Below are 15,387 nucleotides of genomic sequence, written 5' to 3' on the forward strand. Positions count from 1 at the left end.
TTTCTACTTTTAGAGATTCTTTTATCAGTTCTATTAGTTGTGTTGGTATATTAAATTCTTTCATTGTTTTTATTAAGAATTCTCGGTTTATATTGTCATATGCGCTTTCGAAGTCTATGAAGAGATGATGTGTGATTGAAAAAATTCAATATGGCGTTCGCTGAATATGTCTATCCTTATTGGTTGCTTAGGAAATTGCCAAATAAATCATAAATTTTGAGTTTTTATAAATATTCATAACTTCTGTAAAAATTAACTTAAAACGTTCTTATCACAGGGAATTCTGAGACTTCTGGTGCTTAAATCATACCCTAAATTTCAAAGCAATTGGTCAAATAGTTTAAAAGGTTTATCCAAAAATTTGTTTATCCAAAATTATTTTTTTTGCAACGCTATAAGTCAGAAAATGATGAAGTTACACTAATAATTTGGATAGTTTATGAAAGAAGAAGATTTATACTATTAATTTAGTTAAAAAAAATGACAAAAAATAATTCTAAATACCGCAAAATTATTTTGCAAAAACATGTGAATTAAAAAAGGGGGGGCTAACTTCGTCCCTAATTGACCTAGGACAATTGTTTTTCTTTCTAAATGTGTATAAAAATTCAGTCTTTCCAAATATGAAAAAATTATTTTTCTACGGGTAACGGTTAAAAAGTTATTCTAATTGTTTATAAGTAAGCAAAAAATCGACGTGTTTTTGCAAAATAATTTTACACTGTTACTTTTTGTCATTTTTTTTAATTAAGTCAATAGTATAAATGTTCTTCCATAAACTGTCAGAAGTCTTACTGAAACCTCATAATTTTCTGACTTATAGTGTTGCAAAAAAAATGAATTTGGGAAAAACAAATTAAATAACTTTTAAACTATTTGACCAATTGCTTTGAAATTTAAAATATAATTGAAGCACCCGAAGTCTCAGCAATTCGCTTAATAGGGAGGTTCTAAGTTAATTTTTACATAATTTATGAATATTTATAAAAACTCAAAATTATTTATTTTGCAATTTTCTAAGCAACCAATAAGGATAGACATATTCAGCGAACGCGATATTGAAATTTTTTAGACGTTTTATGAGTTTCTTACTCTCAAATTTGTTTAAAATGCTTAACTTTTCGGTTATAGACGAAAAAAGCGAAAATTTACCATTTGTTGAGCTTCATTTGTTTATAACTATGTATATCATCAAAATCGGCTGCAGGAAACATAAAGGTTATTAATATAGATGTCCATACTACTCAAAAAATTTGGTTTCGGCCTGGAGGGGGATGTGTCACGAGAAAAATCTTACTTCTCTGGACTAATATACGTTGCCCGAAAGCATTATTATCTATATAATACCCGTGGTGTCTTCAACGTTCTAATTGATTGAATGCCTCTATCATTTCTCTTCTTGATCTTGCGATTATGTCAACATCATCTGCAAATGCTAGTATTTGCACGCTTTTATTAATTATTGTTCCTCGAATATTGACTGTTGTGTCCCTCATTATTTTCTCGAGTACAATGTTGAACAAGATGCATGATAGAGCGTCTCCCTGGCATAGTCCCTTTTTCACATCTATTGTTTCCGTTAGTTCGTTTTGTATCCGGATTTTACTTTCTACTTTTAGAGATTCTTTTATCAGTTCTATTAGTTGTGTTGGTATATTAAATTCTTTCATTGCTTTTATTAAGAATTCTCGGTTTATATTATCATATGCGCTTTCGAAGTCTATGAAGAGATGATGTGTGTCGATGTTATGTTCACTTGTTTTTTCGAGGATCTGTCGCAGAACAAATATCTGGTCTATTGTTGACTTCTGTCTACAGAAGCCACTTTGGTACCTGCCAACTATTTTTTCATCGTGTGGTCTAAGTCTTTCATAAATGACGTTGGACATTATTTTGTATGCTGCATTCAGCAGCGTGATTCCACGGTAGTTTCCACATTCTAACTGATTCCCTTTTTTATGTAATGGTACAATAATACCACTATTCCACTCCGCTGGTAGCTGTTTATTTGACCATATCTTTGTTATCAATACATGTATTGTTTTCTGTAGTGCGTCTCCTCCTTCCTTCAGTAATTCCGATGCTACTTGATCCGATCCCGGTGATTTATTGTTCTTTAATTTGTCTACTGCTGTTCTAATCTAGGCTATTGTTGGTGGACTCTTTTCTCTGTTGTCTGCTTGGTCTAATGGTATATCAGGGTTCGTCTCACTCCCATCTCCTTCAAGCTTTTCCGTAAAATGTTCTGTCAAGCTTTAATTTGTGCTTAATTGTTAATCGCACCAACAATCTTAACTTCGATGGTATTTTGACAGTTCAACCATTATTGGCAATTTTAAGTATCAGTCTAGATTAATATGTATTTATTTCCAAAAAATTATTTGTGATTGAATATTTTCACGGCCAACCTAATACAATTTCACATATTGTGTGTTGCAATTAATGTTTTGCTTGAATCACCAATAACTCACAAATTAAAGCAGTTAGGTATAGGGAGTGCTTAAGTAATTAAAATGTACCATAAAACAACATTTCATTACAATACTAAAATACAGGGTGTTCCATTTAAGAAAACTCAGAAAATACTCATTCCGTGTTTCGACCAACCCTGTATACTAAAACGAAAAATTTACCTATACTAATAATTGTTAACAATACAAGACTATATTAAAAATCATTTTAACATAAATAGAATTTATTATGCCAAACAACTACAAGCCTACAGGGTGTGAATTTTGCTACGAAATTAATAAGAAAACGTAATTATCTTTTAACCTACCCTGTATAATATTACAAAACTTTATATTTAAAGAAAGAAGAAATCGAGGAGAATCCAAAAATGTAAAAATATACAGGGTGTCCCATTTAAAAAAACGAAGTTATAATCAACTTCCGGTATAACCGGAAGCAGCAAAGGGACCAAAATATTTTCATTAAATAGCTCACACCTCAAAACCCCTGTATAACAATTTTTATGATTTTCTTACCTTTAGTTTTCGAGATATTTCTAATAGGCCCTTTATCTGCCTCACCCTGTATAGTCTAAACTCTAAACAATCTTTTGCATATATTGTTTTTGGTATTGTTACAAAAGTGGACACCAACCATTCCTGATTCCTATTTTACATAATACTAGGCTATCGTCGCTACCTACATTAGCCCAGTAAATGGACGGGAAATTCGGCGATACCGTGTAATTTTCAGGGGCAACTCCGAATTGCATGAAAATTTTAATTTAGGTTCTACTTACCCTCCACTTCAAAGTTGAAATTGTGCCGTTGATTGCTTTTACTTGGGGGGTGACAGTCACCTCTTCTCGGGGGTGAATACAAATATGTTCAAGATAAGACCGGAAATGGATAAATTGACTGATGTTAAGCAAATTTTGTTCTATAGAGTTTTTTACGTAAGTCAATACTTTTCGAGTTATTTGTCATTGAAAATGTTGATTTTTCGACAAAAAAACTACGTTTTTAGGCGGTTTTTCGCAAATAACTCAAAAAGTAAATATTTTATCGAAAAAAATAATCTTATCAAAAGTGTAGCTTATAAAAAACCAAAAAAATGGTGTATCAGTAAAGTCTCTCAATCAAATAAAAACAAAGTTGTAGCTCATGAAAAATACATTCCTATTCGTCTAATTGAAAATCGAATATTTCAAGGTGAAATCACCGGAAAATTAAGCACTTTTCGGGAAAAAACCATTTAAACTTTTTTAAAGAGTTTATAAAAAGCTTTGTTTTATTTGTTTCCGAAAGTTTTACCATTAAAAATAAGCGAGTTACGCTCAAAAGAAAGTTGGCCCTCTTTTTTTTTGTAAAAAATCATGAAAATCTCGCCTGTTTAGCTCCCCAAATGAAATTAATCGCTATCGCTTTACAAACAAGTACTTACCTGTCTATGTTTTATATGATCTGTCAGTCTCACCGGTTTAAAGTGTTTATTTTTGAAAGAGCTATAATTGAGAAAGCTTGAATGGGTCACTAATCACGAGTGTATGTAAATTTTGAACAGCCATATCTTAACCAATTTTTGTCTTACGGAGAAACAAAATAAACTAGCATATTTATAATAGCAAAACCTACATTTTTCTACTCTTTAAGATTTTTCTTATCACTAATACTTTTTAAGTTATTTTGAAAAAATTAAATTTTTCAAAAATTTTTAGAAAATTTTTTTTACTATAAAACCAAATGTTTTTAAAAATAAGCACTTCAAACCAGTCAAACTTACAGATCATATAAACAATACACATACAGTTAAAATAGATGGTAAAGCCAAACGATTAATTTCATTTAGGGTGCTAAATAGAGGGAGGTTTTCACGATTTTTTTAACAAAAAAAGTTGCCAACTTTTTTTTTCAGTGTAACTCGTTTATTTTTGGTGCTATAAACTTGTGCAAAAAACAATTAATAAGCTTTTTTCCGATACTTTAATAATGTTGATAAGGTTTTCCCGAAAAACGCTTCTTTCTTCGGTGATTTCGCGTTGAATTATTCGATTTGGAATTAGACGAATAAGAACGTATTTTTTTTAGCTACAACTTTGCTTCTACTCAATTTGGAGATTTTACTGGTACACCATTTTTTTCGTGTTTTATAGGCTGCACTTTTGCTAAAAATATTTTTTTCGATAAACTACTTACTTTTTGAGTTATTTGGGAAAAACGGTCTGAAAACGTAGATTTTTGTCAAAAAATCAACATTTTAAATCGCGAATAACTCGAAAAGTATTGACTTACGTAAAAAACTTTATAGAACAAAAGGTGCTTAAAATAAGTCAATTTATCCATTTCCGGCCTTATTTTAAACACGCGTTTGTCACCTCCCGAGAAGGGGTGACTGTCACTGCCCAAGTAAAAGCAACCAACGGCACAAATTCAACTTTGAAGTGGAGGGTAAGTAGAACCTAAATCCAAATTTTCATGCAATTCGGAGTTGCCTACATCTGCTGACGTCGAACTGATTCGAAAAAAAGGTTCATATTCGTCAAATTCCAAATGAATTACTTTAACGTGAAATAACCAAAAACGAAGCACATTTCGGGGAAAACTCATTACAACTTATTTAAAGTGTTTAATGTGTTCATTTTTGTTTTATAAAAAAAAATTCTAGCATCAAAACTAAACAAGTTACGCTCAAAATAAAGTTAGTCCCTTTTGGTTTTGGTAAAAAAATCGAGAAAATCACCCCCTAATTAGTATCTTAAATGAACTTAATCGTTACAACTTCACAAGTTTCTTGACTCGTGTATATATTGTTTATATGATCTGTAAGTTTCATCGGTTAAAAGTCCTTATTATTGAAAGGGCTGTAGTTAAAAGGGGTTGAACGAGTCACTGATCACGAATGTATGCAAATTTAGAAACACCAAATCTTAATCAATGTTTGTCTAACAGAAAACCAAAAAAATACATGATATTCAGAAAAGCAAATCTGACTTTTTTTGTTTTTCGAGATTTTTGGTATCTCTAACAATTTTTAAGTTATTTTGAAAAAAAGTCTATTTTTCAAAATAAGCACTTTGAATCGATCAAACTTACAGATCATATAAACACAACATAAGTAAAATAATTTGTGGAGCGGTAACGATTAATTTAAGTTGCTAATTAGGGGGTGGTCTTCCCGATTTTTTTTGCAAAAACAGAAGGGACCAACATTATTTTGAGCGTTACTTGCTTAAATTTAATGCTAGAAACTTTTTGTAAAGACAGAAATAAAGCTTTTTTTAAACACTTTAAAAAAGATATAACAGGTTTTCCCCAAAAAGTGCTTAATTTTTTGGATATTTCACGTCGAATTATTCTATTTGAAATTTGGTGAATATTAATCTATTTTTCATTGGCTATAACTCTGGTTCTACGAGATCCAGAGACCTAACGCGTACACCATTTTTTTTTTTTACTTTTGTATAGGCTATATTTTTGCTAAGAACGTTTTTTTCGACAAAGTACTTACTTTTTGAGTTATTTGCGAAAAACCGTCTAAAAATGTGGTTATTTTGTTGAAGAATGAACATATTCACTTGCAAATAACTCGAAAAGTGTTGACTTGGCGAAAAAGCTCTATAGAACAAAAGTTAATTAAAATTAGTCAGTTTACCCATTTCAGGACTTAGTTTGGACATATATTTTTTCACCCCCAATAGGGGGTGAAAGTCACCCCCAGGACAAAAGCACACATCGGCACAATATCACTTTTTTTCGTTGACATGTAAGCTATATGTATGCCAAATTTCATGTCAATCCAAGCGGTTCTTTAAAATTTAGAGCAAATACCGTGAAAGAATGGACTATAGGGCAGCCAATGAGGTTATTTGGCTCCGAATTCCATCCTACTACATCGATTTAGTTGATATTTTCACAATAAGTAGAGAAAAGCTCAAGAAACAAAGTCTACCCTATGTCGATGTGCGCTTTTATCTTAGGGGTGGTTCCCACCCCTTCTCAGGGGTGTAACATTTTTTTGGTTGAAATACCCACGGAAGTGGCTAGAGAACCTAACTAAACAAAAACTGTTCAATAATTTTTTTTTGAAAACTCAATAATTTTTGAGTTATTCGTGGTTGAAAATTGGCCGTTTTCATTGAAAAATGACACCTTTTCGGGCGGTTTTTTGCGAATACCTTACAATCTATGCGTCTAACGAGAAAAACTATACAAAACATTTTTGTAGCTTATAAAAATACAAAGAGATTCGTTCCTTCGTATATCTTCTAGTTCTATTACCAAAAGCGATGTGGTAGGTGAGAAAAGTTTTTTTTTTGGTGCATGCTGAAATCGGTGTATTCAACTTGAAATAAAAGAGAAACGGTCGATTGTAGTTGTATAATGCTACCAATACCTTTTGTAGTAATTAAAAAGACCTTTAGAATGAGCCACATTAAATGTCGATTACATTCAAAGTAAGTGAGATATGCTGCAAAAAAAAATGATGACTAATGGAATTTAAAAAAAAAATGTAAGTTAATTTAACCGCTCATCCATCAGAATTTAAATGCATCGTTTTCCTTCTACAACACTTTTTATTATAGTGTTGTTTCTATGTTCAAAAAGTTGGACGGGTTTAAAATGGATAGTTTTTGAAAAAAAAATAAGATCAAATTATAGAGCGCATTTTTAAATTTTCTTAAGAATCTTTCTTTTTCTCCATGTAACTGGAAAATGATAAGAGATACGAAAAAAAGGTAACACACAAAAATGTAGGATTTTGTTAAGTAAAAATTTTGTTTTATGTTTCATTATTGTATCTCTTATCATTTTCAAGTTACATGTAGAAAAAGAAGATTTTTAAGGAAATCTAAAAATGCGCTCTATAAATTGATCTTATTTTTTTTTTCAAAAACCATTCATTTTGAACCCGTCCATAATACTTTAATAAAAGGTATTGTAGAAGTAAAATGATGCATTAAAATTCTGGTGGATGAGAGGTTAAATATACTTCTCATTTTTTCTTAAAATACATTAATCATCAATTTTTTTGCAGCATATCTCGCTTAGTTTGAATGTAATATACCTTTAATATTGCTCATTTTAAAGATCTTGTTAAGCACTACAAAAGGTGTTAGTAACATTATACACCTAAAATCGACCGTTTGTCTGTTATTTCAAGTTGAATACAACGATTTGAGCATGCACCAAAAAAACAAACTAAACTTACGTGCATAGAAATCGGCCCACTTAAAAATTTGGTCATTTTTGATGTCTCATATTTCCTAAACCCGTTGGCCGATTTAAGTGATTTTTGAACATGTTCTAGCTTGATTCTAATACCACTGGAATAATATTGTTGCTAAAGAGGTAAATTTTCATTGTATACCGGGTGTACGAATCAAACTGTGTTTTTTTTTTCTCAAAGTTCGCATCACCCTCTGGAATATTCTAGCATTTATAAAATACTGAAATTAAAACCCAACTATAGCCTCAGGTTTTCTTAACATTATGTTTTTTTATTCATTCGTTTATGTCCGATAACAAAAAAGTTAGGTACTTTATCAACTACACATGTTCTTCATCAATACAATAAATAATGACAGTTGACTTTATAAACGTATGCCCGCAAATGTTTCGTTTCCGAGATACGGGATGTTGAATTTTTTCTTACAAACTGATGATTTATTTAATTGCTTTAAAACCGGTTGAGATATGCCAATGAAATTTGGTGGGTTTTAAGACGTAGTTATTGCACATTTTTTGACGTAGTATTAAGAATTTAATATTCACCATTAACGCGCATACTTGTAATATGACCAATCATATTACCCGTATGCACGCTATTGGTGAATATAAAATTCTTAATTTTATCTAAAAAAATCCACAATAACTATCTCTTAAAACGTACCAAATTTCATTTGCATATCTCAACTGGTTTTAAAGCAATAAATAAATCGTCAGTTTGTAAGAAAAAATTCAACATCCCGTATCTCGGAAACGAAACATGGCGGATATACGTTTATAAAGCCAACTGTCATTATTTTTTCATGCAGAATTACCCCTTTTTTCGCACTTATTTAAAAAACACCGTGTATTGATGAAGAACGTGTCTAGTTGTTAAAGTACCTAACTTTTTTATTACCCAACATAAACGAATGAATAAAAAAACATAATGTTGAGAAAACCTGAGGCTATAGTTGGGTTTTAATTTCAGTATTTTATAAATGCTAGAATATTCCACAGCGTGATGCGAACTTTGAGAAAAAACACAGTTTGGTATACAATGAAAATACCTGTTTAGCAACAATATTATTCCAGTGGTATTTTTAAATAATCAAGCTATAACATGTTCAAAAAAATCTCTTAAATCGGCCAACGGGTTTAGGAATATGAGACATCAAAAATGACCAAATTTTTAAGTGGGCCGATTTTATGCACGTAAGTTTATTTTCACCTACCATATCTCTTTTTATATTATAACTAGAAGATTTATGAAGGAACTAGTCTCTTTGGTTTTTTATAAGCTACAAAAATGTTTTATATAGTTATTTTAGATAGATGCATAGTTTTTAAGATATTTGCAAAAAACCGTTCAAAAAGGTGCTGTTTCAATGAAAATGACCAATTTTCAACCACGAATAACTCAAAAAATATTGAGTTTTCAAAAAAAATTATAGGGCAGTTTTTGCTTACAATTAAGTTCTCTAGCCACTTCCGTGGTTATTTTAACCAAGAAATTTTCTACCCCTAAAAAGGGGTGGGAACCACCCCCAAGATAAAAAGCACACATCGACATAGGGTAGACTTTGAAATAGGAGATAAGTAGAGGCTATTCCCAAAATTTCGTTAAAATCCAAATCCATGCAGTAGGATAGAATTCGGAGGTAATATCCTATTTTTGCTCATTGACTGGCGTATACTGTAGATTAGTATATAAGTCCGTCCGCTATAACTTTTTCCATGCGGTACGATTCATTTTCAATTAAATTAACTCAAAACATAAATTGAAACGAACGTCGATGTGTGTATACATTTTGTATACTATATACTACACACAACAGCGTACGCTTCACTTTTTGTTTTGACTTAATTTGATTTAAAATGAATCATACCGCATGGGAAAAGTTATAGCGGACGGACTTATATGTAATGTCTGTTTCTGATGTTATTAAACCACTTTCTTTTTTAGGGTTGGGTACTTCCGATGCCAAGGAAGGCCGAGAGTACTTCAGTAACATGGATCGACATAGAATCAAATTTAAATACAGCGGCCAACAAGATGACGATCACATTCTTTTGGCCTTCAGTAAAAAACAGGCCGACAATCGTAAAGAATGGTTGACTAATTTTATGGTTGAGTCTAAAAGGAGAAAGGAGATTGGACTGTCCGAGAAATATCTTTACGCTAAAGATACTAAATTCGTAACCTTCTCTGACTTTATCAATATGGAATTGATACTGTTTTCAAATGGTGATAACGTCAGATCCATACCGAGCGTAGTGGATGGATTAAAGCCTGGACAGAGAAAGGTAAATATATTTTTAGCTATACTTGAATATATTCAACAATACTGCGTTTCAAACGTTAGAATCAGTATGGTTATATATTGCAAGCGGATTTGCCATATTTCGCCCATTCTGTGAATTATCATAAATAAATCCTCCTTTTGTATTCCACAAAGTACCGGCCTAATACTATCTTTCACGCCCGCTGCCGCGAAGAGCGACAATGTTGTCAAGAAAATTCTCATTTAGTTTGCATGGCCTATCCTTGATCCCTGTATACTGCATCGCATACTTGTAATACGCTGTATAATACTCCTTCTTTGTAGTATCGTGCCCATATTTTAGGCGTCGGTAAATTCCATGACAATTTGCCGATATTGTTCTCGGTCTTGCGCGGCATGTAAAGTAGCAATTCATCTGCTGATAGGCCTGTTCTGTGACAAAGGTTTCGGAGCCATAATAGTCTGGGCATATTATCCGAGAATAGCCCATTTTTGGGAAAAGTTATTTACCAGCAATTTTATTGCTGGAATCTAATCTTATGATTGTATATATCAATAATATAGGTATGCAAAGTCCGCAGATGGTGTGCTACTTTTTTATAAACAAAAATGGCGCCCGAAAATCGTGTTTTTTTCAATTTTTGCTCTATAACTCCAAAGATTTTAACTTTACACCAAAAACACTGTAACAAAAATTCACCGTAATTAAATTACAATGATCTGGAAACGAAAACCGTCAGAATGATACATAAGAATAACTATGATTTTTGTATAAAAAAAGCACTGTACCTATCTAATATACTTTACAGAATTGAAATCGGACTATTTAAGCGGCCTCAGGAATATTTTAAAATTATAAACAATTTTTTGGCTTATAAACAAATAGAATATCTCGGGAAAATATTAAATTAAATCATGAAAACGGTATTGAAAAAAAAAAGCGGCATGACGCTTCTTTTAAAATAAAAAACGTTTAATTGTGATGAGTAGTTCCTGAGATACAAGCGGTCAAAGTTGACCGGCATTTAAGGCAAATATATAAACAATAGGATCATAATTTTCAAACCATTACTTTTTTATTTCGGTCCTCTTTCTTCACACCAATTTTCATATCTTTAAAATACTCAACATATTTTATTATAATAAAAACTATCGATATTACGACTGAAAATTGCGAAAAATAGCAAAATTCCAATCAAAAATTAGGTTGAAGAAAATGGAATCTCAAAGTTCAAAATCGATATAAGTTAAAAAAAAATGCATTTTCTCAGCTTCCGGGAGCAATTTTCTTCATTCTTTTTTTGTTGTTAAGTAACTCGAGTAGAGCCATCTAACTAACGTATTAATAAATGTCAAATTTGTTTTTGTTTTGTTATAATAGATTAATTTATTTATAAGAAAAGAAAACTGCATATTTTTTCCAGTTGTAGACTTTTTTTAGATAAACTTACTACAAGTGTACCTTTTTAACGTTAAAAATACAAATATTCTCATTTGAAAGCTGTACAATTATTTAAACAATCTTTATTTAAACAAATTTAAAAAATTTGTTATAATAAAAAAATTAATTTATTATAACAAAACAAAACCAAGTTTGACATTTAATAATGCATTAGTTAGATGGCTCTACTCGAGTTACTTGGGAACAAAAAAATAATGAAGAAAATTGCTCCATGGGAAGCCGAGAAAATGCATTTTTTTAACGTATACCGACTTTGAACTTTTGAGTTTGCATTTTCTCCAACCTAATTTTTGATTGGAATTTTGCTATTTTTGGCAATTTTCACTCGTAATATCGATAGTTTTTATTATAATAAAATATGTTATGAGTGTTTTAAAGATATGAAAATTGGTGTGGAGAATGAGGACAAAACTAAAAAGGTGATGGTTTAAAAATCATGATCCTATTGTTTATATATTTGCCGTAAATGCCGGTCAAATTCGACCAGTTGTATCTCAGGAACCACTTATCACAATTAAACGTTTTTTCTTTTAAAAGAAGCGTCCTGCCGCTTTTTTCCAATACCGATTTCATGATTTAATTTAATTCAATATTTCCCGAGATATTCTAATTGTTTATAAGCCAAAAAATTGTTTATAATTTTAAAATATTCCTGAGGCCACTTAAATAGTCCAATTTCAATTCTGTAAAGTACATTAGATAGGTACAGTGTCTTTTTAATAAAAAATTATTGTTATTCTTACGTATCATAATTATTGTGGTTATTATAGCGACCGTAAATTTTTAATTAACAATTTAATTGTTGCTAAACTGTTCATTCAATTTCCATGGGCTTCTGGAATTATTATCTATTAGAAAAGAGCTTATATATTACTAGCCCAATAAATGACCGTTTTGGAGTGTAATTTTCAGGGGCAAGTCCGAATTGTATGAAAATTTGGATTTAGGTTCTACTTACCCTCCACTTCAAAGTTGAATTTGTCCCTTTGGTTGCTTTTACTTGGGGGGTGTCAGTCACCCCTTCTTAGGGGGTGAAAATCGTGTGTTTAAAATATGCCCGGAAATGGATAAATTGACCGATTATAAGCAACTTTCGTTCTATTAAGTTTTTTACCTAAGTCAATACTTTTCGCGTTATTCGCAATTGAAAATGTTGATTTGTCTACAAAAAAACTACGTTTTCAGACAGTTTTTCGCAAATAACTCAAAAAGTAAATATTTTATCGAAAAAATATTCTTAGCAAAAGTGTAGCTTATAAAAAAACAAAAAAAAATGGTGTATCAGTAAAGTATATAAATTGAGAAAAAGCAAAGTTGTAGCTCATGAAAATACGTTCTTATTCGTCTAATTCCAAATCGAATAAGTCAACGCGAAATCACCGAAAAATTAAGAACTTTTTGGGAAAAGCTTATTAACATTTTTAAAGTACCTAAAAAAAGATTTATAATTGTTTTTTACAAAAGTTTCTAGCACCAAAAATAAACGAGTTACACTGAAAAAAAAAGTTAGCCCCTTTTTTTGGTAAAAAAAAATTGTGAAAGCTTCCCTCTATTTAGCACCCTAAATAAAATTAATCGTTACCGCTTTACCATTTGTTTTAACTGTATGTATATTGTTTATATGATCTGTAAGTTTGATTAACTTGAAGTGCTTATTTAAAAAAAAAATTGTTTTATAGTAAAACAAAATTTTTGAAAAATTTCCCTTTTTCAAAATAACTTAAAAAGTATTAGTTATAAGAAAAATCTATATAGGTTTTGTTATTATAAATTGTTTCATTTTGTTTTTCCGCAAGACAAAAATTTGTTAAGATATGGTTATGATTAAAATATGGCTGTTCCAAATTTGCATACACTCGTGATAGTGACCCGTTCAAGCTTTTTTAACTATAACCCTTTCAAAAATAAGCACTTTAAACCGGTGAGACTGACAGATTATATAAAATATAGATAAGTAATTAAATTGTTTGTAAAGCGGTAGCGATTAATTTCATTTGAGGAGCTAAACACGGGGAGACTTGCATGATTTTTTTACAAAAAAAGAGGGCCAACTTTATTTTGAGCATAGCTCGCTTATTTTCAGTGCTAGAAACTTTTATGAACAATTCTAATAAAGCTTTTTATAAACACTTTAAGAAAGTTTAAATAGGTTTTTCCCGAAAAGTGCTTCATTTTTCGATGATTTCACCTTGAAATATTTGATTTGGAATTAGACGCACAAGAACGTATTTTCCATGAGCTACAACTTTGTATTTCCTCGATTGATAGACTTTATTGATACACATTTTTTTCAGTTTTTTATAAGCTACACTTTTGCTAAGGATATTTTTTTCGATCAAGTATTTACTTTTTGAGTTATTTGCGAAAAACCGTCCGAAAACGTAGTTTTTTTGTCGAAAAATAAACATTTTCAATTGAAAATAACTCGAAAAGTATTGACTTACATAAAAAACTGTATAGAACAAAAGTTGCTTAAAATCAGTCAATTTATCCATTTGCGGTCTTATCTTGAATAATTTTTTTTCACCCCCGAGAAGGGGTGACTGTCACCCCCAAGTAAAAGCAACAAACGGTACAATTTCAACTTTGAAGTGGAGGGTAAGTAGAACCTATATCCAAATTTTCATGCAATTCGGAGTTGCCCCTGAAAATTACACGGTATCGCCGTATTTCCCGTTCATTTACTGGGCTATACCAAGTTATTTAATTATTGATAAACAATTACTTATCTAAAAAGTTTATTATAATAATATATGTTTTTATTATAATAATGTATGTTATGATTATTCTAAAGATATGAAAATTGGTGTGGAGAAAGAGGACGAAAACGAAAAGGTGATGGTTTGAAAATTATGATCGTATTGTTTATATCTTTGCCGTAAATGCCGGTCAACTTTGACCGCTTGTATCTCAGGAAACACTCATCACTATTAAACGTTTTTTATTTTAAAAGAAGCGTCATGTCGCTTTTTTTTTCAATACCATTTTCATGATTTAATTTAATTCTATATTTCCCGAGATATTCTATTTGTTTATAAGCCAAAAAATTGTTTATAATTTTAAAATATTCCTGAGGCCGCTTAAATAGTCCGATTTCAATTCTGTAAAGTACATTAGATAGGTACAGTGTCTTTTTATAAAAAAACTCATAGTTATTCTTATGTATCATAATTATTGTGTTTATTATAGTGACCGTAAATTTTTAATTAACAATTCAATTGTTGCTAAACTGTTAACTCAATTTCCATCGGCTTCTGGAATTATAATCTATATGAAAAGAGATATTATATTAGTAGAGAAGTTATTTAATTATTGATAAACAATTACTTGTCTAAAATTTTAGTTGAAAATTCAAGATTTTGTTGGAAAACCCCGCATTTTCCGGGGAAAATTTTCGTCGAAGTAAATCGGGAAAAACACGTCTCCATGCATAATTTAATTACGGTGAATTTTTATTTGGGTGTTTTTTTTGTAAAGTTAAAATCTTTGGAGTTATAGAGCAAAAATTGATAAAACACGATTTTCGGGCGCCATTTTGTTTATAAAAAAAAGTAGCACACTATCTGCGGACTTGGCATACTAGGCTATTGATTATATTCAAAATAAGATAGCTAAAAGGAACTACAACGTTAACGGGGTTTTATTATTTGATATGGTCAATGAACATCTATATATGAAAAAACCGCGGAGTGCTACCATTTAAAGGGGTGCGTTTTTGAGAAATAAGTGAATTAGTCCCTGGGCACAGGTTACATTAGGGTGAGTTCCATGCACTTTTGGTACAAATATGTCTACATAAATATTGTTCCTGGTTAAATTTCCTATCTAAATATAAAAGTCAAATATACTTTTTTTTACAAAAATATATTCAAAAGAAAAAGCACAAAGAAACCCAAAAGAAAGAAATTTTGTTCTTTGTCCCATAACTTTTGTCCACGGGGATATAGGTATAGACACTGCTTCACAGAAAAAAAAACTTACATAT

General features: G+C 30.7%; 1 protein-coding gene across 2 annotated transcripts in view; it reads left to right on the forward strand.

Moving 5' to 3' along the window:
• LOC126891975 (DNA topoisomerase 2) overlaps positions 1 to 15,387 on the forward strand; it is a 255,500-nt gene that overhangs the window by 89,992 nt on the left and 150,121 nt on the right. For both annotated transcript variants that reach the window (XM_050661332.1, XM_050661333.1), the window contains exon 9: positions 9,622 to 9,962. In XM_050661332.1, coding sequence (XP_050517289.1) covers positions 9,622 to 9,962 — 341 coding nt within the window. The remainder of the gene's footprint in view (positions 1 to 9,621; positions 9,963 to 15,387) is intronic.

Source organism: Diabrotica virgifera, chromosome 9, assembly GCF_917563875.1.
Source record: "Diabrotica virgifera virgifera chromosome 9, PGI_DIABVI_V3a".
Lineage (NCBI taxonomy): Eukaryota > Metazoa > Arthropoda > Insecta > Coleoptera > Chrysomelidae > Diabrotica > Diabrotica virgifera.